Genomic DNA, 27,149 nt, shown 5'->3' on the forward strand with positions numbered 1-27,149 from the left:
GGGGTTAAAACGGGGGATGGTAGGTTGACTCACTCATCACGAAATCTCCGAAACTATAACATCTACAAACTTGAAATTTGGCAGGTAGGTTCCTTATAAGGCGTAGACATCCGCTAAGAGCGTATTTTACAAAACTCGACCCCTAAGGGGGTTAAACGCGGGTTGGAAGTTTGTATATCTGGATGGTCCATCCATCCAGGATGGACAAAGATGAAATTTGGCAGGGAGGTAGATTAGTTAGTAGACATCCGCTAAGAACGGTTTTTGGGATATTCCACCGCTAAAAGGGTTTAATTTGGGTTGATAGTTTGTATGGCACATATACAGCAGGGTCGGATTAAAGGAAAATAACCGCGTTTGCAACCCTATGTGTTCCAGAATCATTTATATTGATTACTTATATATTATAAGTAGTACAAAAAAATATTTTTTACAATATCTAATCTTTACGTTACTAGAATACTTTTTTATTTACACCTGTCGTCACGTAGTCACGGAGGAGCATGCGTTACGCTATTCCGTGGCATATATTTACGTAGAACCATATTAAAAACAAATTGCATGCAGTATATTTTAGACATATTTACACTACAATACTATATTATTTCATACTACAATTCTGACGAATCAACGAACCGTTTTGTTCAACGTGACGCGCGCTTCACGCGGACGTAGCCGCGGGCAACAGTTAGTGTATTAAAAAACAAAGTCCCCAAAAGTGTAGGTATGTGAACGATTCCCTCAAAATCTACTGAACGGATTTTCATGCAATGGAGGGCTTCAAAAGGAAATTTTACGGAACGGCTAAGCCGATTTTGATCAGTTTCACTTCAAGTTTGCCGGGAAAAATTTGTGACACACTGATTTCAACGCGGGCGAAGCCGCGGGCACAACTAGTTATATGTATAATTACGGTATATTGCGATGAAAGTAAATGGTCATGAATTTAATTCACGTTTTGCGTTTTTTTTTTGTTTGTATTATGTTTTCCTTTTGGAACAGAACTCCACATAGCCTCGAATGTAACGATGATAAGCAACTTATAAAGATTTTTAATTTTCGTAGGGAAATTACTCCCCAAGCCATACTGGAGTACGGGAACTTAAGCTTCACTCTTCTTTTATATTTGCCATGTCAGTTTCCACTGAATTGATTAAAAACCAACCCTTAACCAGTATAAAACTACATTATCACTAACGATAAATAAGGCTATACATTAACGGGAGTAAACGGAACGACCAATATCAAGTTATCCACGCGACCGAAGTCGTGGTCGGAAAGCTAGTGCCGTGTGTAGCTCAAAACTAAAGCTTGTAAGCAACTGAATCATCGATAGCTGGCTGAATTACGAGAGAGCTTGAATAAAAATACTTTCCAATATTTATATTATTAGACTGAGCGGTACGAATGTACGTCTCGACAAACATTAGGTATATACAAATCAAGATGAATATATCGCTGAGATAGAAGTGGTCCATAATACATAACCTGCATAAAACCTCATTTCTCCAATGCTTAACCACCTTAAAGTATAGAGTAGGAAACACTTTATTGCACAGATAAAACAATCTTCGATACGTGACAGAGTTTACTCCTTACTATGATTAAGGTGATATTTAAAAGTGCAGTTATCACTTTTTTGCTCAGGGCAGATCGCGTCACTATTTCACGCGTGCAGCGTTACTATTTCATACGATTTTATACTACATATTGTTGAAGTGAAACTTGAATGCGTTACAAAAGAGTTACAAAAAGTGTAATCAGGCGAGACGAACGGAGAACGGAACAAAAGAAAAGGGGAAGGGGAGAAAAAGGGAAGGAGAAAAGGGAACAAGAGAGGGGTGCGAGCACACATTTTCTTTCTCTTTTTCTCTCAGAGCCAGTTGCGTTTTGTATATCTAAGACACGCATCAGCCTGTAATATCCGACAGCTGGGCATGGGCCTCTATCCCCATGAGAAGGATCAGAGCTTAATCCACCGCGCTGCTCCAATACGGGTTGGCGGATATATTCCCTACTATGATTAACGATTGCTATCAGATGTACATGATAAGAACCGGAACCGATAGCTTAACGTGCTCTAAGAGGCATAGTGGGGAGACCCATAAGGAGTGCACAAATACCCGGACCATGGAAAACATCTGTATGACCAATACAAATGTTTGTCATATGCGGACATCGAACCCGCAACTGCCAGCGCAACAGCCACAAACCAGTGCTGTGACCGTTGCGCCAACGTGTCATACATAACCTATATCTAAGACACAGTGCAAACCTGTAGCGACATCTGTCTCGTCACATACGAACTAAAAAACTGACGTCATCGCGATATTAAAGTTATCCGAGCGATTGAACATAATATAGTTATATATACAAGAACCCGACAACAACCGGGGGCAGTAGCCTACCAGACACAACACCGCCTGTCCGGAGGATCCTCATCCTCCATTGAAAAGGGAGACACTCTGTTCCTCATACCCCCAATGCCCAGAAGTTTTATTTCATTCGTGTGGTCTAAAACACACTCGTTTATACCACTATGTCGGCAAACAAACTTACGACCCAAATGATGGTAAGCAGTAACGTAGCCTACAACACCGGAAGTATGGCAAGCGCGTTGCCGACCTTTCTTAGCAAATCCTACGTGGGGGTGGACAAAAAATTGTAAAAACGGGTCACGTAATATCGGTCATCATTACAGCCTATACAGTCCACTGCTGAACATAGGCCTCCACAAGTTTACGCCAAAAATAACGTGAGCTGGGCAGGCGGGTTGGTGACCGCAGTACTGGCTTTGTCGCACCGAAGACGCTACTGCCCGTCTTCGGCCTGTGTATTTCGTAACGTAATATGGGTACATTCTCTTAAATAAGCAGTTTCTAAGGTAACTTAGAACGTAGATCATTTACTAATTTCATATATCTAACCTATATTCGGTCCAACAAATTAAGTTGCCAGAAAGATATTACTTTTTAATCGACTTCGAAAAAATGAGGAGGTTCTCAATTCGACTATATTTTATGTATGTTAGTTACCTCAGAACTTTTGACTGGATGGACTAATTTCGACAATTTTTTAATCGAAAAATTGTTCGTCTCGTGTGGCCCAAAAATTAATTGAGATCTAACAAGTAAGTTAATTTTTTCGTCGGCCGACGTTGGGTTATACCGCATAACTTTTCACTGCATGTACCGATTTTGATGATTTTTGTTTTGTTTGTAACTGACTGGTTTTCCTTGCCCTGTTTTATAAATATCCAAACTTTTGTTCCAGGCTGATATCAAATATCATAATGATATCCGCAACAGTTACTGTCCCGAGACATTCCGATACGAAGCGACACTGCGCCGACCGCTACTAACCAACTAATTTATAGTTGAAAAAACTCTTCAAAACATGGCGTCAATAGCGCTGGAACTTACTACGGAGTTCTTTGACAGCACCTTAAGCAACGACTTCCAGCTCAACGCCACAAACTCCATAAACCATGGATACATGAGCAATATGACCAACTCCACAGTCAGTGAGGCAGCCATGAGACCTGGTGGCAGGATGTTTGGGCTGGTGATCAAAGTGGTGTACGCGATTGGAATCATTGGTAACGCGGCGGCCATCATCGCTTTGAGGCGGGGAGAGCGACGCGTAAGAAACAGGAAACACTTGCTTCTTCTCACGTCTCTGGCAGCCAATGACTTAGTCGCTCTGGTGAGTAGCTTGTTTACCTTGACAAAATATAAGTTTGTAAGCTTTTACTGCTACTATACGCTCTTTTACTATATGCTACCATTTAGCAGAAGTAAAGCCATTATCGTATTTTTCACCCCGGCGACGCTAAGAACGAACAGCTAATAATTAATATTTTTCAAGTAACTAACTACAGTTAAGGAAGATCACAGCTAAATGATACTGCTCTCAAGGAGTGTTGAGTTCCTGTAGATTGTAGAGTGGGCAGAACTCCTAGGGATTGTCAGCGACGCGCCTGCGATGCTTCTGGTGTTGTACGCGTCTATAGGCTACGGTAACTGCTTACCATCAAGTAGGCCGTTCGCTTGTTTGTCGACCTAGCCGTATAAAAAATGTTAAATTAATCACATTGTTTGTGGTGCAGATAAATAATATGTATTACAGATTTGAATTTTCACACGCGGTAATTTGAGGAAAATAATAGCCCATAGCCTTCTTCGGTAAATGGGGTATGCAACAGAAAAGAATTTTTCAAACGCAACCAGTACTTTCTGAGATAGCCCACTTAAACAAACTTTTCAGCTTAATAATATTAGTATATTAGGTCACCAACCCGCCTGCCCAGCGTGGTGACTATGGGCAAAACACATGAGTTCACGTTATTTGTAGCGTAAACTTGTGGAGGCCTATGTCCAGCAGTGGACTGTATAGGCTGTAATGATGATGATGATGATGATGATGAATATTAGTATAGATTCATGTGTGTGTGTAGGTGGGTATGATGTGCGCGCTAGTGGTATCAGAGCAACTTCCGTGGGCGCGCGAGACGCGGCTGTACTGCGCGACGCGTGTCGTGTTGCGAGTGTTCGGAGTGGGCAGCGTGTGCATCGCCGTCACCATGGCGCTGGAGCGGTACCTCGCGCTCACGAGACCCTTCCTCTATCAGAAGGTAAGCTACTTTCAAACATAATTAACCATTTTGACTAGCCCATTTATGCAGTATGCAGTGACCTTACTTACTGCTCCTGTCTGGGTAACATGTGTATTTATTTATGTATTTTTATCGGAAAAAATGTACTTATATCTGTAGGTTTACCTACACAACAATTATTCAGTATCTTAGGATCAAACGACCGTGTGTGCTTGTTAAAGGTACAAACCAAACCCTCAGACAACCCATAAAGATTCATACAAAACTCCTACATTTCGACAATAGTCGTTTTTAAAGCATGACCTCATCTTGCCTTTTTAATAAGCAAGATTCTAGTCTAGTTGAAATTTACCGTAAATCAGATATCACACAAGAAATTATGTTATCTACTTCTGATGTCTTGAAACTTAAAGGAGACACTCGTATATTCAACGAAGCAATTTGTCTCAACACAAGCAGAACTTGTGTTATGTCTATAGAAACAAATTGTCATTATTGTTCCGAGGAAAATAGCCAAACGTTTAATTCATAACTCTTAACATTACACTTGAAATTCAGATTGCTTCAGACATGAGCGTATTTACCCTAGGGCCCAAAGGACATGGCTCGGGGCGGCATTCTGCGAGGGGTGGTGCAAGTTGAGCACGAGGTGGAATGTGGGCTCAGCGTACTAACTAGGGATGTATAAAAATAATCGATACATATTTATAACAATGGATAACTAAAAAAGAAAAGGTCAGCCGGAAACTTTCACTGAAAATAATTGGTTATTTATTAATACATCCCTAATACATACGCTGCTTTTACTTTGTGTTCTATAATTTATGAAGCGCCAAATTAAAATAGTCTGAATCTTAAATTCACCCCTGGCTTTAGATGTACCAAACTAGAAAATATTATTTCGTAATATTGTCACATCAAACGGAGAAGCGATATCCAAACTTTTATAATATCTTCTCTACAAAATGATCGATCAACGTAATCGTCATCTTTTTATTGTGGACATATTAGTACTTGAGATGGAATGGTTTGGTTAGGACCGTTAACTATTTATATAGGATCTAGGTATATATTGCCTGTCCGATATAATAATTCAAACCGTTTACAGCCAGTGAACGTGCCTAAAAACATTTATAGCGTACAATATTGACAGATTACTAACGTACATGTTGCGTAGGATATTTTGGTACGGAAGTACCAAAAATTCCTAAACTTGGTAGTGGGGACTTAAATTTGATACACCTAAATAGGTCTCAACATATCTTTGAAACTCTATAAATATTAAAAGCTTCAATTTTTGTATCGAAAGCAATATTAGCAGTTACTACTTTAAGATCAAATTCAATAAAAATTAATCGTTCTTTCAAGAACAGAAGATATGTTTATCGGCATAGTTTCGTAACAAAAAGAATAACCCTAACCTATCTAACTTCAAAATTTGACCGTTTATCGGCGTAATTTCGTCACAAAATTAATTCGACAGCTCTTAATCTAAAGACTAGCCGATATTGCAATAAACACATTAATTCTACAGCTAATAATTAAGAGATATTAATTTTCGGTCCTTGTTATTGGTTCCTATTGTCGTGTATGTGTCGGTTGAAGGCTAAACAAAATGAAAATTAAGCGCACATGAGTTCACGCCATTTTTGGCGCGAACTTGAGGAGGTCTATGTCCAGTAGTGGACTGCGATAGGCCAAAGTGATGATGATGATGAAGGCTCTTCAAATAATACTCATGTATTCATCACTAATTTTTGTATTTACTCCCTAGATCGTTACATAGATATGATAAAATTTGAAACAATATTTTCTAACAAAAAGAGCCTTTTACGACTCATTCGACCTTCGCCTTGTCTCTAATCACATTTAACCCACCCCAGTCTATATTTTTCTTACAATATCATTTCTACCCGCAAATTAATACTTGTATATTTTTAAAAAATGTTGCAATTGTATAAATCAAATAACTATTTATAACAATATGAACACACAAGCATATAATCAATACAATATATGAGAAATATATGAGAAAAAATATTATTGGAACCTTTATCAACGCAAATAGCACCCAAAACAATGATTATCAGAATTTTTGTGTTTGTCTGTGCGTTTGTTTGTGCGTTATTATTATTATTATTATTATTATTCATGTCGATCGGTTCAATCACAATTCCACGCGGATGAAGTCACGAGCTTAGCTAGTCTCTTAATAAATATCACAATATCTCAAACGATCGTAAAACAATTGAAACATTATGTCACTCAGTGATATCAGTCGTTAATAGAGATGTGAGCAGCAATAAAGCAGGGGACGTCGGGGCGGAAGTTGTATTGAGTAATAAAACGGCGTGACTTGGACAGTAGTTAACAGGCCAAGGGACGTTTCTGGACCTTTCCGCTTATTGTGTTTTCTATTTTACTCCAGTAGGCGGTAGATTAAATAAGTTTTATTTTATTAAAGAAAGTTTTGAATTGAGATGTTTTTTTTTTGGTCTAGATACCAAGTTTGATTAAGGGATTTTATTATATTTGTACTAACTGACGACCGCTCTGGTTTAATGGTGCGTGTGATGTGTCGGCGGCGCCTAAACACTGAAGGTCACGGGTTCGATTTCCACTCACTTCAGCCTATCGCAGTCCACTGCTGGACATAGGCCTCCCCAAGTTCGCGCCACACATCCCGGTCTTCCGCAATCCTCATCCAGCCTACACCGGCAATCTTACGTAGATCGTCGGTCCAACGGGCCGGAGGACGTCCCACACTGCGTTTGCCAAGACGCGGTCTCCACTCTAGGACCCGTCTACTCCAACGGCCATCGGTCCTGCGACACAGATGACCAGCCCACTGCCACTTCAACTTGCTAATTCTGTGGGCTATGTCGGTTACTTTCGTTCTCCCGCGGATAGTCTCATTTCTAATCCTGTCTTTGAGAGAGACCCCAAGCATAGCCCGTTCCATTGCACGTTGAGCGACTTTAAACTTGTGGACCAGTCCCTTGGTCAGTGTCCACGTCTCGGCTCCGTATGTTAACACAGGCAGGACGCATTGCTCGAAAACTTTTGTCTTCAAGCATTGCGGAATCTTCGAAGTGAAGACTCGACGGAGTCTGCCAAACGCCGCCCAGCCCAACCGAATCCTCCTATCGGCCTCCTTCTCGAAGTTGTTGCGGCCTAGTTGGATAGTATGGCCTAGGTAAATATAATCCTGAACAACTTCGAGAAGGGTACCATCGACCGATACCGGTTCCGTTCGATTTCCGCTCGGGTGGATATTTGTGTTTATCACTATAGCCTATTGCAGTCCACTGCTGGACATAGGCTTTCACAAGTTCGCGCCAAAAATGGCGTGAACTCATGTGTTTTGCCCATAGTCACCACGCTGGGCAGGCAGGTTGGTGACCGCAGGGCTGGCTTTGTCGCACCGAAGACGCTGCTACCCATCTTCGGCCTGTGTATTTCAAAGCCAGCAGTTGGATGGTTATCCCGCCATCGGTCAGCTTTTTAATTTCCAATGTGGTAGTGGAACTATGTTATCCCTTAGTCGCCTCTAACGATACCCACGGGAAGAGAGGGGGTGGCTATATTCTTTACTACCGTAGCCACACAGCGAAAGTGTTTATACTAATACTAGCTGTGCCCGCGGCTTCGCCCGCGTTGAAATCAGTGTGTCACAAAGTTTTCCCGCCAAACTTCCAGTAAAACTCTCATCAAGATCGGCTTAGCCGTTCCGTAAACCTTCCTCTTGAACCGCATGAAAATCCGTTCAGTAGATTTTGAGGAAATTGGTCACATACACTTTTGGGGACTTTGTTTTATAATACACTAACTGTTGCCCGCGACTACATCCGCGTGGTTATGAAGATATGCATTACTATTAAGATGTTTAACGCATTTTTTTTATTTCAGTCACTTGAAATGCTTATTACACTGAGTAAGTTTTTAAAAGGCACAATTTAGTATAATTTAATAGTTGTTTTTATAAAACCTCTCTATGCACCACATTTTTAGTTTTATTTTCAGGCTTTTTTTTTTTATTATTTAAATTTTAACATCCATAGGCTCTTGAGTGCCCATGCCTTTTTTTATTTAAATTTTAATTTTCAAGTATTGAGGCGTATTATTTTCAACATTGCAGTGTTCGTAGTGAGTCCAAAACTGACCGTGAGAGATATATATAATTATATAATAATAATAATTAGAATAATTATTAGAATTAAATTAAATAACAATAACTAGAATAATCACTTACGACTATGGTTTTTTTTTTTTTTTTTTTTTTTTCTACATGCTCCATTAATTTTATAATGCACTACATGCTTTATAATTTACATTGTGTGACTTACATTGTTAATTTACCGCATTGTCGACGGCCACTCTCATTTTTCTAAACCAGCGCCCGCCGCCAGTTTCGCGAGCACATCCTCAATAACATTCGCATCCCTATTATGGATCGCCATTTTGAGGCTGTGCTCGAGAATTTGCCTACGGTTAGCCTCCACCTTCTGACGAAATAGCCAATTGCGTCGTCCTTGTCGTCGGTGTAATAGACACAGGTGTTAGTGTGTCTAGTCACCGCGACCACCGCGTGCGAGACACTATCATGGATTCGAAGCCTCTCCGCCCTCGTCTGGATAACAATGACGTTTTCACTCGTCTGTCCCTGCGCCTCATGAATGGTCAGGATTCTCGACCCCTCCCCAGCTCCGTATCCCCGACCTATCAACGCCTTCTTCTCCTCTTGCGTGAAAGTCAGGTACAGGGTCCGGTCCTGTTTTGCTGGTATTCGTGAGTCGGTGAATCCTTCCATGCGCAACGAGTGGATGATCGGGCTCGAGCTGTAGATCCCGTCGTACACCTCACTGATGGCGAAAGCAACGTCTTTTGGGTTTCGATGCGTGCAGGACAGCCCGCATGAGATACCTACTGTCAGGTAAGGTCTGCTGTACCGCATCTCGAACAGGTTTTCCCTGTCGATGTACGGCAGCTGGTTTACGTCTCCGATGAGGACCACCTCTTCTGCTGCCGATAGCCGGGCAGCCATGACTATGGCTCCGAAATGGTTCATAAGGGCTTCGTCTACCGTTAATCGGCTTATCTTAACGCCCTCACGAAAACCATTTGCCAGTATGGACGCCATTGTGCGCACCTTCGTTTTGGCCTTATTGCCATAGCGGTGCGCCAACTTCTCTTTAAGATCTTTCGCTGCCTCGATCGTGGTTGTGACTACGACTTCGCCGTCCTCATCGAAGTTCCTGACTATGTGAGTTGTCTTCGTTGATCCGGGTACCCCGTTTGTCCATCTCAGTTGTGGTAGCCTCCAAGCCCCGAAAGCGCCTTCGGCGTCCGGGTCACTCATGATGGTTTTAGCCATCCCGAGCACCCTATCACCCAGCATCACTCTCGTGCACTTGGCCACCACCACCAACGAGTCCCCTTTCGGTGTGTGAAAGGTCTGAATCTCGCCGTTCTGTCCCTCGTCCTCGACTGCGTCCACGAAGCCTGACGTGATGTTGTATGCAGCCATATATCTTCCCGACATGTTGCCCTTGAGGACTTGCCGGGTATCGTTATTATAAATGGCTGCTTCGGCTTCTTCGAGTTCCACCTCCAGCAACTTTTCATGGTTGTACTGGTAGGTCTGCATGATTTTCTTGCATATGGCCAGGCTTACCTCGCGGTTAGCATTTGTTATGGCCAGGAACTCGATCAGCGCATTTTCCGCATGCTGTAGTGGTGTGGATGCTGGTCGAAGTCTGGGTGGTGTTACTTGCCCCATGTCGGCCCTCGTTCGAGTGGCTGATGGTGCTTGAGAGTACCTCGGACTTTCGTCCTTGGTAAATCTGCTTATTGCTTTCATTTGCAGCTCACTCGTTTCCGCCAATTTTGGGGAAAGGTGGGACATTCGTTTACCTCTTTTGGGGGAGATGGTAGCCTGGACGAACTTTGCTATCGCCATCAGTCGGGGCTTCGCCTTTTGAGTATTATCTTCGGGGTCGCGTCGTCCCTCCATTTTCTTTTTTGCCTCAGCCTTTTGTTGCAGTCGCTCCGAGCCACTGAGAGCAGTCTCCTCGAGAGTCGGCCATACAGGGGGTGAAAGTGGTTGTGATCTGGGCTTTAAGTAACCCAGATCCTCCCCCCTGTCCTCATAGGCTATGATTTGGTGGTGTCTTGACGCTAGTAGGCAGCCGTATCTGTCCGATACGCCACCTCTATCGTAACCAACTCTCATAGAGTCCACGCTGATTTTTCCAGGGACACCCCCGGAGGATTCACCCAGCTGTTGCAGCCACGAGCTGGCCTGCGCAAAGGCTGACTTCTCCCCCCACTCGAATAGCACTATCGCTTTATTGTGCAATTGCACCAGACGGCAGGTAGAGTCGTCCCCGTATTTTTGCGCAAGCGTATCGATCTTTGATTTTTTAACGCTTGTTTTTTCTGTGCTACCTTTTAACAGCAGGGCGAGCCCCGGGGAAACCACCAGTCGGTCCCGCCCCTCGAAGCGACAGAAACTTACTCCCAATCTCTCCGCTTCATTGTCCATGAAGAGGGCTATGCATTTGGTGCTTATGCCCACTTCTCCGCTACGGTTGCCTTCTCCAAGTAGGGACTCTATCGTCTTGCTCGGAGCAGGTGATTCCGGAGGTGCGTTTTGATTGGCCCTCCTCTGTATAATCTTCAGCAGAGGAGACCGGATGGTCTGGGTGATGTGGCCCAGCAGCGTTCGGGGTTGTGGGCACTGAATGGCAGGCACGGTAGTCGACCGATCTGTTTGTTGTGTTTGTGTATGTGTAATTGTATTTGTATTTGTATTTGCGGTGACTGTGTGTGTGGTCTGTGGTACGGATGTCACAGCTAGAGGTAGAGCGGTTGAGCCATTTCTTTTGGCAGCCCTTGATGCGGCGCTTCTTGCGAATGCGAGGAAGACAGCCCTTTCGGCATCATTCTCCATGATGGTGTGGAGCGAAGATTGCTCTAGTCCCTTCTGGAGTTTTATTTCCAAATCCAGTCTCTCTTTGCTAAATCTCGGGCATTCCAATATGATATGTAGAATCGTCTCCTCGCAACCCGGATCGCAAATACACGAAGGACCGTCTCGGAGGTGGAATCTGTGAAGATACGCCGCAAATCCTCCGTGGCCGGTCAGAATCTGTGTGTCGACATGTGTTAGCGCCGATTTCCTTACCAGTTTGCAAGCGGTCTTTGCATCTGATAGGAATATTTTCGTAACCGATCCAGTTTCCGAAGAATTGTATCTATCCTGCCACAATCTGACGGTCTCTTCCCGTATCAGCCGTCTGACGTACGATATAGGTACTTTATCGTAGTCAGGGGCTGTTTTCTTAGTAAGGGCCGCCTTTTTGGCCAATTCGTCCGCTCTTTCATTGCCCGGTGTTCCCACGTGAGCCTTCAACCAAAAGAACCGCACTGTCCTATTTTCCTCATGGATCTGCCTGATGCAACTCTTCATCTCAATGGCCAGAGGGTGAGTTGCCGAAGGACTCCTAAGTAGATCGAGTGACGATCTAGAGTCGCTCAAGATGTTAATAGAGCCCTCCTTCGACTTTCTTGCCATGTCCACAGCTCGAAAGAGTGCGTACATCTCCGATTGGAAGACGGTATTGTGCGGTTCTAGCCGGAATGTGGAGTATCTGAGTTCCCTACTTTTGTCCCACCAGGTTAGGGCAGCTCCTACTCTGCCCTCGATTTTGGTACCGTCAGTGTAGATGAGTGAGCCGACGATGTGGTGTTTTTCCATGTCTTCGGGATTCAGACTCTCCAAGCGCTCGTACTCGGTTGTCATGAGTAGAGATGGATGGGGATTTTGCATCGGGCCCACCTTGCGCTCCAGCTCTCTAACTGGCGGAAGAAAGTCCTCGCAGTGACCTTTCTTGGTCTTGAAAAGTATGGCCGCTTCTCGGATCCGAAGGTCAAGGGGGAGTAAGCCTGATAGGATGAGTGCCGATGTTAGAGACACCGTTCTATACGCTTTGCAGATCTTCTGCGCAAAGCCTCTCTGCAGTGAGTCTAGTTGTTTTCTAATGGACAACTTCTGTGCTGCTGTAGACCACGCGCTTGCCGCATACAGGACGATGGGCTCTATCACCGCCACGTATATGGTCCGTACTATCTCTCCGTTTAGACCCCAAGACACCTTTGCCGCGCGCGCTAAATGTTTATATATGTTCGCCGCTTTCTTAAACACAGCGGACGCGTGCGCATTAAATGTGAGCTTAGAGTCCAAAATGAGCCCCAGCAGTTTTATTTCTTCTACAAGCCTCAGGCGAGTGCCAGACATATGGACTATGGGGATGTCATATTTGAGCTTCTTGGTCATGACTATCGCATTGGTTTTATGTGGTGCGAAGCTCAATTTATTGCGTTTACCCCAGTCTTGTACGGCAGCTAGGGTGGATTCGGCCGAGGCTTGCAGGTTGCTGGTTTTCTGGCTCGAGAAAACGAGGACCACATCATCCGCAAAGGCTTGGCAGTACACTCCCATACCGTGTACCTCCCTAAGGAGCGAGTCTAGGATAATATTCCAGAAAGTCGGTCCACCTATGGATCCCTGGACACAACCTTTCGTCGTTTCCTTCTCGCAGGTTGCTCTGGCATAGTTTACTATGACCCTTCGGTCCTTTAGATATGAAACGACCATGGCATAGAGGTTCTTCGGGCAATGTTTCTCTATCAGCTGTTTTTTTAGAGCTGGCCACCATGCATTGTCGAAAGCGCCCTCTATATCGAGCGATACCAGAAGCACTATCTTTTTTAGTTTAATTTCCCTCCTGATATGCCCAACTAGATCGTAGAGGACTTCCTCCGTTCCCCTTTGTGGCATGAATCCATACTGGCCAAGGTGCAGCGTAGGGAAGAGCCTCCACTGAAGCCTGCCTATTAACAGCTTCTCGAGTGTCTTTCCGAGAATCGACAGGAGTCCAATAGGTCTGTAGGATTTCGGTTGGGTGTAATCTTCTTTAGCTGGTTTGCGGAGAATGCATACATGAGCGACCTTCCACTGTTTTGGGAAGTGGGACAGCGATAGGCATTTGTTTGCCAACGCTAAGAACACCTCTTTGTCGCAGTTTATTGCCGCTGCACATATGTCTGATGTCAAGCCATCCGGGCCTGGAGCTTTTTTTGGATTTTGGCTCATCAGAACCTGTTCCAGCTCGGCCGTCGTAAAAGGTGGGTCTTCATCCGAGAGATCTTGTAATTCCGCAGGGTTTCTGTGCTCGACGGCGTCCCGAACCTGTCTGTGATAGTCGGTTTCGGTTGTTACAGAGTCCTCAGGGTAGAATGTGTTCGCGAAGAGTTCAGCCGACTGTTCCGGTGACAGTGTTTTGCCAGCTTCGCTTCTCAGCAACATGTCTTCCTGCCTGCGAGAGGTCTTCCTGATCACTCTGTAAATACCATCCCATACACTCTCGCGGTCTTGTGCCGTGCAGAACTCCTTCCAGCTTTGGGTGGCTGCTTCGCTTGCCGCCAACTTGTACTTTTCCCTGGCCAGTATGTATTCCTCAACAACGTATGCCCTTCGGCTGGGTGCAGCATTTCTTACGCGACGTTTTGCTCTTAGCTGTTCCCTTTTCAGGGAATCCAGTTCAGCCGACCACCAGGGTGGTCGGGGTTCGCCCTTTCGCGGCTTTATCCTCGGAATAGTTTTTTCACACGTACGGTGGATAATAGAAACGTACTTGTTAATCATCTCTTCCAACTCCTCCTCGCTCGAGACAAGGGAGACGCCACTCAGAGTCACATTTTCCTCTGCAAGGTCAGACCTCAAGATAGTGGTGAATTCTGTCCATCTCGCCTTTTTGGTATTGTATCTGCGCGTCGAAATTGGCTCCAACGGTTTTATGGGCCCTCCGGAGCGCAGCCTAAAGGTTATGGCGTTGTGATCAGATGTGATCAGATTTCGTTCCACTCTCCAGTTTTCCATTCTCGCGAGAAGTGACTGACTGGTTAGAGTCACGTCCACGCAGAATTTATTTTCAGGCTGCAGTATAAATACCCTATCGACGAACTTATAGCTGCTGTATATATTTCATACAAACTATCAACCCCAACTAAACCCCCTTAGCGGTGGAATGTCGCAAAAACTCTCTACTCTACTACTATAATCTACTAACTATAATCTACCTCCCTGCCAAATTTTATTTTTATCCATCCTAGATGGATGGACCCTCCAGCAGTTTTTGGGTTCTCGTGATGAGTGAGTCAGTGTCCTTTCTCTTTTATATATATAGATTACGATGCATTATTTGGACACCTCCTCACCATCTATAGAGCATATATTTTAAATTTCAAATCGCTTACTTCAAAAACATAGGACTTTCATACAAATTTCTGACCCCCGTTTTATCCCCTTAGGGGTCGAATTTCGTAAAATTTGTTCTTAGCGAATGTCTACGCTCTATAACGAACCTATCTGCCAAATGTCAAATTTGTAGCTGTTATAGTTTCGGAGATTTCGTGATGAGTGAGTCAACCTACCATCTCCCGTTTTAACCCCAAAAGGGAGTTGATTTCTAAAGATACATTATTTAAACACCTTTTTATCATCTATAGAGCTTACATTTTAAATTTCAAGTCTCTTACTTCAAAAACATAGAACTTTCATACCAACTTCCAACCCCCGTTTTACCCCCTTAGGTGTCGAGTTTCGTAAAATCCGTTCTTAGCGGATGTCTACGCTCTATAACGAACCTATCTGCTAAATGTCAAATTTGTAGCTGTTATAGTTTCGGAGATTTCGTGATGAGTGAGTCAACCTACCATCTCCCGTTTTAACCCCAAAAGGGAGTTGATTTCTAAAGATACATTATTTAAACACCTTTTTATCATCTATAGAGCTTACATTTTAAATTTCAAGTCTCTTACTTCAAAAACATAGGACTTTCATACCAACTTCTAACCCCCGTTTTACCCCCCTTAGGTGTCGAATTTCGTAAAATCCGTTCTTAGCGGATGCCTACGTCTTATAAGGAGCCTACCTACCAATTTTCAAGTTTGTAGGTGTTATAGTTTCGGAGATTTCGTGATGTGTGAGTGACCTTCACTTTTATATATATTATAGATATAGATTTATTTCCGCTCTGGTTGTCAGTCCCTATGAGTCTATTTAATGCCTCGGAATATAATGTCTCGGAGAGCACGTTAAGCCGTCGGTCCCGGTTGTTATCATGTACACCTGGTAACGGTCGTTACTCATAGTAGATAATATATCCGTCAACCCGCATTGGAGCAGCGTGGTTGATTAGCTCTGATCCTTCTCCTACATGGGGAAAGAGGCCTATATGCCCAGCAGTGGGATGTGCAGGCTGACGCGCGTTCCGGTGAATTTCATTTACGGCTTCGTAATATTTCACACAAAAGTTAACATCAAAAGAATTATTTAAATATAATGATGAGCTCTGATCCTTCTCCTACATGGGGAAAGAGGCCTATATGCCCAGCAGTGGGATGTGCAGGCTGACGCGCGTTCCGGTGAATTTCATTTACGGCTTCGTAATATTTTACACAAAAGTTAACATCAAAAGAATTATTTAAATATAATGATGATTCACATGCGGCTGAAAGGATCGCGTTTTCGTTGAGCGAGGTCTGATGACTTTGGCCCACTGTTCTATTATTCTATAGTATATGTATTTCTGGGAAAAATTATATTTAAATTTAATCTTTTTAACCGACTTCAGAAAAGGTAAAAGTATTCAATTCAACCGTGTATTATATATATATTTATTTATTTTTATGTATTTTCGGGGATAACTTCGTCGTTTATGAACTGATTGTGATAATTCTTTTTTGTTGGAAACAAGATAAGGAAACCAGGATCTGATGATAGCATCCCAGAGAAATCGAGGAAAACCCTCGAAAATCGTAGTGACAACTAGTGCGTTTGTTGATTTTTTTCGTCTACTTACTTGTCGGTGTAATTGAAAACGGTTATTTTCGTTTGCGAGCAAACACAATTATAACATTATCAATAATCTTTTTAATAACGGCTTTCCCATAAAGCACTTTTCCAACCTATTCAAAAACGACCTTTTGTAATAAACAATAAGCTTTAAAAACCGAACACGTTCGAACAAACTCGCACAGAAAGAGCTCCGTACTTTTGTCACATATTTAATATTAAATACTTTTTTTTTGAAAACGAAATAAGAACGCCGAATAACGCGAAGTATATTTTGGGGACCATTGTAACTTTTTTAAAGGTATTGTTTTTATAATTCTGTTATTATGACAAAATACAACGAGGAAAGATAAACAATTTTAAGTTCAAGGAAGTTTTGTTAAGAATTCGTAAAATATAGATTATTTTTAAATTCGCGTCTTTGTTATATATTTACTATTAAAAGAAATGATATAAGCAATACACAAAAAGGGCGTGCGTGCAAAGTACACACGTCAGAAGTGGAACTTCTCTGGCAAACTAATTTTTAAGTCTCGTTTATATTTATACGAATCTAAAGCTTTAGATTTCCGTTCCAGCGCCATCGACAAAAACGCTACCGTTTCATCCGTAAAAATTTTACCCTCATGGGGCCTAAAGATGTTTCACTTCAAAAATTAACATCATCATAAAATTGTCACACAAGTACATTGACAGTTATGTCAGGTAATAGTGGATGACCAAATATTATATTTTATTACAAAAGGAAAGACAAAAGTCTTAAGATAAAAGATATTCCAAAACAGGAGATAATGAGAGAAACCGGACCAAAAATTTAGTTACATTGTGGATTTTTATACGATTCTTATTTTGTTTAATCGTCAAATTTGGTTTTGTATAATGGTCAATGGAATAAAAGTAAAAAGCGTTTTAAAAACATTATTTTGTTTTAAATGCGCTGAAAAGAATTTAAAAAAAAAACCTATCCCTTAAAACTTTACCTATCAACATATAACGTTATTACACAATTCATCTACACAAATAAATAAAATTGGAGTGTCTGTTTGTAATATTAATATTAAAATAACCGCTTTTAACTAAATGCATATGGCAATACATGGCTAAATGCATATGTACACATTGTACATATACCAAAATAATCTTTTCTACAATTTTTGTCTGTTTGTCTGTCTGTCTCTGTCTGTTTGTTCCGGCTAATCTCAGAAACGGCTGGACCGATTTTGACGGGACTTTCACTGGCATATAGCTGATGTAATAAGGAGTAACTTAGGATAATTTTATTTTAGAAATCTATTTATTTTATAACTCTGCGAATTGAATAGTAACTTTCGTGTTAAATTTCACAGCTAGTATGATATAAAAGCTTGTCACGACATTCTCTTATTTACTTTGTTTGATTTATTTTTTCATTAAACTCATTTTCTTAATTTTCTTGTTTACCTACATTGGTAAATATTATCATAATCTTATAAGCTATCCGCGCCGCTCACCATAAGACGGACCGTACGCTTGTTTGAAATCTTTTTAATAAAAAAAAGTATCTTAGCCGAGAATATCCTCTGCTATAGATCGTCGGGTAAAGTATGTCGTAGTAACTTTACTCTCTTAATTTAAGTTAGTCAGTCGGTGTATAGCGTGTGGACGGAGACAGGGTGCCGCATTGTTCTCATTACTGACCGTTTCAAAGCCAGCTTGACGTCAATTAAATTGTTATTGACATGCACTCAGAATATTTTTATAATTTAAATACGAATAAACCAGTTAAGTGCTAAATCGTCACGATCTACGAATTTAGACAAAGAAAAGTTTATACTTAAATACAGCGATAAACATATTTTTAACCGACTTCCAAAAAAGGAGGAGGTTCTCAATTCGACTGTATTTTTTTTATTTTTTTTATGTATGTTACATCAGAACTTTTGACCGTGTGGACCGATTTTGACAATTTTTTTTTTAATCGAAAGGTGGTGTGTCAATTGATCATTTAAATTTATTTGAGATCTAACAACTACTTTTCGAGTTATATCTAATAATGCGTTTTTAGTTGACGCTTTTTTCGTCGACCTACGTTGTATTATACCGCATAACTTTCTACTGGATGTACCGATTTTAATAATTCTAGCTAATTTATTCCAAATGATTATTATCATTTGGATTTACGAGAGTAACAATATATATTGTTTTTGATTTCGAACCCGTATAATAACAGATGCAAATCACTGACAATGTACCTCATAACATGAACCTTCTTGAATATGATGACTTAACCATGATCATAATATCACCGTTATTTATATTACTGTTATATTACTTTTACAAAATCACACTAACAACATAACGTGCAAGGCAGATATAGAATGCTTACCAGAATAACGCCACATGTATATAATTACACAATTTACTCCTAGCATATTTTTTGGTTCAAAAGAAGGGTAACTAATCTTTTGATCTTGTTGTTATTAGACTCCGCTGTCTTTCTGTACCATTTGGTACTGTAATATCTCCGTACTTCCAAGTTTCACAGAACATAACTACAATATCAAACAATACACGTAAAATTCGGTACAAATTTTTCACATTAGAAACGTGTTGAGTATTTTTATCATAACATATACCTAACCATCACGTGTTGTCAGCAAGCTTAGTTACTTACTTAATGTCAATTTATTGATTTGAAACTTTTTTTTAAAATATATATTACTAGGTCGACAAACAAACGTACGACTCACCTGATGGTAAGCGATTACCGTAGCTTATAGACGCCTACAACACCAGAAGCATCGCAAGCGCGTTGCCGACCCAATCTCCAATCCCCCCAGGAGCTCTGGTCACCTTACTCACTGACAGTAACACAAAACTGCTTAAAAAATATTATTTAGCTGTGATCTTCTTTCTCTAAGATCAAGGTACTACCCCAGTCGGGCTTATCCATATTTTGAGCAGGAAATTTTCTGCTATGCCATACCTCAGTTAAATTATATTAGTTTATTAATTATAAATAATCAAGTCTTTCTTATTCACAATATTAACACAGATTCATATTGAAAAGATTTACTGTAATTCATAGCTCATGTACTTGAGGGTCACAGGTTCAAGCGACGCTACAGAGGAGCGAGTTGTTACAAACCCCCCGGGACGTACATTATAGATCATTAACTTTGATAGTTGATCGATGGGTGTAATTTACTCAGATAGGAATATTTTATGATGTAGTCAATACTGTAAGGTACTGTAGCACTTCTGTTATGCTAGCGGTCGTAGGTCTTACAGATAATTGCCGTAGACTGGGCGTTTGTGTTTGTTGTGTAGGGTGCTTGATATAATTATTAAATGTAACAATTATTCTACTTGCAACTATCTATATGCGGAGAGTTATAAAAACATAGTTAAAAGTTATGAAAATATAGTAAGGTGCACCCTACGTTTTTTACTCTAAATTGAATTATTCTCTAAATAACTTAAATTTTATTATAATTTTATTTTGAAGTACTTAATTAATTATGATTGATTGTTCGATCTTCTAGTACTGTAATATAAACTCTTTGTAATTAATAATTATTTTATACTTTTTAGTTCGATTAGTTATAAAATCGTGGTTTTTTTAGTTTTTTTTTTAAACTATAATTTATTTTTCTTATTCATATCCTTTTTCTAAAGGTTGTCTGGAAGAGATCGCTCTTTAGCGATAATACCGCCTTTTTGTACATTCCTTTTTTTTGTTATTTTTTCTTGCAAATTTTGTTACTTGTATTATTTCTGATTGTACAATAAAGTAAATTTGTACTGTATTGTCTTGTACAAACTTATACAGTAAAAAAATTACAGAAAAAGTTGCGCCTACAAAAGCCTTCTTTTAGATAAATTTAGGGCGTAGGAGACATTTTTTTTAAATAGAAAACGGAGTTTGCAAGAAAACGGACGATCTACCTCATGGTAAACGATTATCGTAGGTTACAGCCGCCATCACACCAGAAGTGTCGCAAGCGCGCTGCCGACCTCATTCCCCGTCCCCTAGGGAGCTCTGGTCACCTTAGTCACAACGGGAACACAACACTAAGCAGTATTATTTAGCTGGAATCTGCGATACGATAGCAGCGGTTACAATTGTACCAATATTAAGAAAAAAAAATAAGGATTAGTGTATACTCGTAACAAAATCAGAGAATATTTAACGCTATAAATATGTGGCATAGAAATATGATATGTATGTATGTTTTGAAAGATGGTAAAAGCGTGTTATAATCCTTGCATCAACGTAAGAAGGCACATGTAAGTTTGAACAACAAGTTGCGCAAGTGATTGAGGAAAATGCAAATGTTCGAACTGTGGCGTGCGGAGCTAGGGCGATATTTACGATTCTAATTTCATCTGTGCGACTGCATCACAACTTTTGTTTAACTTCTATCATCATAATTGTCTCGTATTACACACCTAAAATCGATTTGTTAAATAATTGTGTTCGTTATCGAAAAACCGACTTCAATTTACATCGACATTTAATTTATTATTAATAATCTCCTTTTGGGGGAATTGGGGTCGTCTGGGAGAGATTGCTTAAAGCGATAAGACCGCCTTTACATGCTGTCAGTATATCTACTATTTTTTTTTTTTTATGTACTGCTATGTTTTTTTTACTATTTGAATGTGTATTACTATATCTATGCTATGATATATATATAAAGTAATAATCAAATTAAATAAGACATATAAATACGCAATGTTAGGTATAACTCAAAATCTATACGTCAGAACTCGCTCAATTTTCAATACGTCCACATAACACCAGCTATCGAATTGAACCTCCTTTTTGAAGTTAGTTAAAAAGGAAAAGTGTTTCTATAAATATTTTATTTATATATGATTGTCTTTTGTTATCTGTTTTCTATTATATAGCTGTTATCTTCTGTAAGGTCAAGGTACTTCCCCGGCCGGGCTGCTCCATATTTTGAGCAGGAAATTTCTTCTGTGCCGTGCATCAGTTATTACAAATTTTATTTCTTATTAGTTAGTAAAAGTAAATAGTATACAACATATATACGTATACGTATGAAATAAATAATGTCTATTTATATCACATCAAATATGACGAGGTCGTTCAGAGCGTGCGAACTATTTCTGCAACACTTTCGCCGTACCAAAACACAGTAATAAAACCTCGCCGATCTATCAGTCTATAGATCATTGAATTTTTTATTATCTACTCGTTAATAACTTCGGAACTACGTATATAATGTGTTGTATCGTTTTTTCATGTTTACACTTTTTTTTCAAATCTGAAAAAATATTAAAAAGTGAGATAATTATGAATTGTAGTCGTCATGGATATTTGTATGTACAAATATTTGTTTCTGGTTTGGTTATCGGTTCTTGCGGGTCATCCCACTATACGTCAAGCTGTCGGTCCCGGTTGTTATCATATAAATTTGATAGCGATCGTTCCTCATAGTAGGAGCGTGGTGGAATAAGCTCAAAATCCCTCCCCTACATGGGGAAAGAGACCTATAACCAACAGTGGGATATTCCAGGTAGAATTATGATCGTGATCGTGAAACCTACATACGCCAATGAATCTATATAATTTATACATATAATAAAATGGTAGGAAAATCAAAACTGTACATTGAATATTTTTTAAAAAAAAATACTTGGGGTGTGATCTACAATCGATACCGAAGCCAAAAATATAGTTTTTAGAATTTTTGTCTGTTTGTCTGTTTGTCTGTATGTATGTCCGGGATAAACTCAAAAAGTACAGCATGGATTTACTTCAAATTTGGCACGAATATTATTAAGAAGTCGGGTCAACATATAGGCTTCAAATTATTACGCTATCATATACGGGGAACGAGCAGTGAACCTTTATTTCTTCAACGCATTCTGTAACAACGTGTAATCTAACGACGCATATTTGTTTAATGGCAAAAATCTCATTTTCAATTATGGCAGATTAAAATATTAACCACATCCTTTTACCGTTTACTACAAGTAAAAAATAACCAAACACTTCTGTTCCTACGGTTTCACTTGTAGGGCTTCAAACCTGAATTGTCGTCCTGCATTGATATAATATTAATGTCGATCCGGCCCTTCGAGGTGTCGTGTTATTGATGGAACTTTAAACAGTGACATTTTATTAACCATCGGTCGGTCGCGCATTTTTTGTTTACGCGGTTGGTCGCGTGGGGTCTCTCAAGACCCCAAAAATAAACAGCCTAAAAAACAACTATCTAATTAAATTTTCTTAACTATCTTAGCAAATTATTGGTAATTAACCTAATTACAATATAACTACAACGAGCTACGTAAAATATTCTTTTATTTCTGCCTTCAACTTACAATCTAAAAGTAGGAACCTAAATTTCTCTCCTTGAGATCACAATCACAAAAAAAATGTTTTAATGTAACTAAATGCAGGAATTTCTCCTTTTAATAAATATATATACAATAATACTAAAATAACAAAGACAGTTACGTAAAATTTGGAAAACACCAACAAAAAAAAAAAACATAAACTTTTACCAATTGAAGTCAGTCATTTTTTTACCGATTATCTTTTTGGACACAGTCGGTGTAGACCGTTTTAATACGTGTTAGGCATATGTTACCCTTACAATAATGGCAAACAGATTTGAATTTTCGATCTGTTGATCTTGGACGATGAATGCAAAGGTGTCTTCCTCAATTTTTTTTATGTCACTGCAATTTATCAATCAATTTGCAACTTATTTCGTAGGTACCATTTCTCTCCCTCTTTTTGACGATGAAAAACTTTTGTGACGATATATTTATCAATGGCTCTTCATTATCATCTCTATACGAACTTTTCAAATGTATGTGTTGTTTATTCGATTCCAAAAACACATACTGTTCGTCCAACGATTCCAGAACCTGACGATGCTCACGCAAAGATTCCCAATTCTCAAGCAGTTTGTCCGGAGATACCTCATGTTATTCTGTAGATTCATCTTCACATTTCTGCTCAGAATCAGTTTTATGCTTACTCCTTTTATCCGGATATATACTGCCTTCACCATCTTCATCATTACTACCACCGTAAACATCGTTATTTTCATCATCTAACCAGCTTGATATATGACGTTGTTATTCTTCGTCCATTTTACCAGTTAATAAAATTTTAAAATAACAAAAAAATACATAAAAATATGTTACAAATAAAATCGAATCTAAAAAAATCAATTAAATTTTACTTACGTGGTTAGTCGCGTGGGGTCTTTCAAAGCCCGTACGCACAAAACACGTTTGTATCTCACGGCACTTACGCACGAATTGAAGTTAATGGGTATACGCAGCAAGTATAATCCAAATTAGAAGGGTACCCAAAATATTGAATCGCTGAGATGGTTTTAAATGTTAAAATTTTACATTTCTGTAACACCTGGGCTTTCAAAGACCCCACGCGACCAACGGAGGGTTAATTACTAGCTATGCCCGCGAGTTCATTTGCGTGGAATTTAACAAAAAAGTTATTGTTCAGTTCGCAGAGTTATAAAAAAATATTTTTTTAAGATAAAAGTAGCTTAAGTTACTCCTTATTACATCAGCTATCTGCCAATGAAAGTCTGGTCAAAGTCCAGCCGTTACAGAGATAAACCGGAACAAACAGAGACATAGACAGACAGACAAAAATTGTAAAAAATGTTATTTTGGTTTATGTACCGTGTATACATCCATATGCATTTAGTAAAAAGTGGTTATTTTAATATTACGAACAGACACTCCAATTTTTTTTTATTTGCATAGATTTTACATTTTTCTTATCCAACTTTGTTTCTTAAATAGTCTGACCTCGTTTGTTTTAAGTTGGTTTTTCAATTGTAAGATGTCACAACAGAGTTAATAATCTATAGACGCTTGTTATATAATGTGTATCAGTAGCGAGTTGCCACCTTACTCTCGTTGTCAACATAGCGCATCCTGAGGAGCTTTGGCTATCTTACTCACCGCTTCAGCCTGTAATATTCCACTACTGGACATAGGCCTCTTTCCCCATGTAGGAAAAGGATCAGAGCTTAATCCACCACGCTGCTCCAATACGGGTTGGCGGATATATTCCCTACTATGAGTAACGATCGCTATCAGGTGTACACGATAACAACCGAGACCGACGGCTTAACGTGTTCTCCGAGGCATGGTGAGGAGACCCACAAAGACTGCACAAACACCCAGACCACGGCAAACACCTGTATGGCCAATACAAATGTTTGTCATGTGCGGGGATCGAACCCGCAACCGCCAGCCAAATGAAGACAACTCTACTTGAGAGCACGTTCTCAGTGTCACTGTGATCTTCTGCACCTAATGGCTTTTCCAGTCTGACCAAAAAACTGACCCAAAATTTTTGAGATCAATCTGATAAAAAGATCAATCTTTCTTGTCGAACTTTTTTAGAAAAAGTCAACAATAATTTTTTGCAACTGCAGAAATATGTTCATCATCATTACGTTGCCATTACGTTAGAATAGAAACAAAAAAATAATTGATAATAAGCAACAGATTGTAAATTATTGTAAACACACTACATTAGTAAGATTTAGTTACAATACTCTAGCTCCACGCTGTAGTTCACGGCCGAAACTAAGATTACATATTTCCGCTGTTTCAACTGCTAGTTGTAAGTTTGTTACATAGTTTATTTGGCTGTGATCTGTAGTTTTATTTAATAAAAGATTTGTTTTTACTAAGTTACAATACTGTGCACTGTGTACGTAGTTTAATTAAATCGATTTGAATTGAATGGTTTTGCAAAATTAAAATTAGTAAGTGGTGTAGAAAATTGAAAGATTTCAGAAAAAGTAACGATATTATTTTAACTTCGCGCGCTTGACATTGACGAGACAGCCAGGTCAGCTTCAAATAAGTTTTTAATTAAAATTAATAAACATATAATACTAACTATATCTTGTTTTTTTGGAAGAGTCCTAATTGGTAAACAAACCGCTGTCAATCGTAATTCACGTTTTTTCCGCATTTATCACTCACTTTCACAACATATTAGCTTACGGACATTTGTAAAACTCCATTTACTATTTATTTCACTAAAAACAAATATCAATTTATCATTTTAAACACATAAAAACTACAAAATACGAATTCCGAGAGTACAGATAACTAATATTTTCGAATATGACATTTCAATATCTTTTTTTTATAAGGCAAATAGGGATGTGGTCATAATATTTTTAGAAGTGAATGAGTATAAGTGAATGAACAGCATGAGCGATAAAATAGGCCATATTCTTTAACTATATTTTAAAATTTCACGAATTATAACTTGTTAAATAATATTACAGTAAAGCGATTTGTTATTTATTTGTATTTTGTTATTAATTGTTTTTTTTTTCTTCTTTTTTTTATGTTAAGCGCACAAAAAAAATGCTTACAAAATATTGCAAATGTCAATCATTTATGGTAAAGTGTTCATTGTAAAGGTTTTATTTTATATTATGAATATTTCTGAATATCAATTTCATCCTGAACATTTTTAATGCTATCCCATATAATATTAAAGTATACCACATAGCAACGGCATGAACGTTTACTGTAGTTCACAGGAAAAAATTTTGAGACTTTAGGATGAGACTTAAGATTACCCAATGAGAGCTTCGTGGAGTACAATGTTATTAGTCCTTTTTTTAGATGTTAGAGAGAGTGTGCCGCCGGCGCAAGGTTTTTTATTCATAGTAAATACAAATAATGTGACAATAATATTAATAGGGTCGACTTTTTTTAGACACAGGCGGCCCCTTTATTTTGTTGTAAATTTTATTTTTGGCTTTTTTTACCGACCATATCACATAAACGAAATATATAGGGGACTGTCCACTTTGTATGGGGGTTTCGACCCCGAGTGGACAGTCACTGAGAATAATAATTATATATTAAGTTAGTAGTACTAACAAGTATGAATTAGAAAAATGATATAGTTTTGTATCCAGGTGTTTCATTTTTTGTTTTTTTGTGGATAATTACAAGAAGGTTTCTGAAATAAAAAATCATTGTTTTGTTATTTTTGTTTTACTAATCGGATTCGTACGTTAACAGAATGTTATCTAAAAACTAGGCAGGTAGATTTATAAAATCTTGAAACCTTTTTCAGCCCAAAAACCAAATAATTTCATGACATGGCCACAACAACCTACTGTCCGTCGACCAACCATGCAGTTGCAATAATATTTTTTTATGGCTTCTCTGCCTGACCTTTATTGTTTACATATAAAATAAATACAAAACATATTTTCCTACTTATGAATATGCCTACTGTGTATTTTACGTCGCAGTAGTGATGAATTCTCGGTTGACGGAAAACCTTACAGTAGGTTGCTATATCACCATGAAAGCAACATCGAAGTCAAATGAATGTATGAAACAAAAGTCTGTAGTTTAGGGTTGCCATAATAAATAATATTATCAATAAACAAATAAATCGATTAAATCGATAATCGAATGTTATATAATTAATTGCTTGCTTTTTATTTAGTCAATAACAATGTTTCTAAAATAGTTTATTTTTCACCAAAGTTAAATGTTTTTTTACTAAATACACTTTTATAGACTTTTTTAGACTTTTTTCTTATTAATTCGATTTAACAATAC

General features: G+C 39.1%; 1 protein-coding gene across 1 annotated transcript in view; it reads left to right on the forward strand.

Moving 5' to 3' along the window:
• Window positions 1-3,396: 3,396 nt before the first annotated feature.
• The window catches only part of LOC123663979 (prostaglandin E2 receptor EP2 subtype), a 44,578-nt gene continuing 20,825 nt past the window's right edge, over window positions 3,397-27,149 (forward strand). Inside the window, exons 1-2 of the mRNA XM_045598615.1 lie at window positions 3,397-3,705; window positions 4,457-4,633. Coding sequence (XP_045454571.1) covers window positions 3,397-3,705; window positions 4,457-4,633 — 486 coding nt within the window. The remainder of the gene's footprint in view (window positions 3,706-4,456; window positions 4,634-27,149) is intronic.

The sequence above is a fragment of the Melitaea cinxia genome, chromosome 21 (genome assembly GCF_905220565.1).
Source record: "Melitaea cinxia chromosome 21, ilMelCinx1.1, whole genome shotgun sequence".
NCBI classification, from domain to species: Eukaryota; Metazoa; Arthropoda; class Insecta; order Lepidoptera; family Nymphalidae; genus Melitaea; species Melitaea cinxia.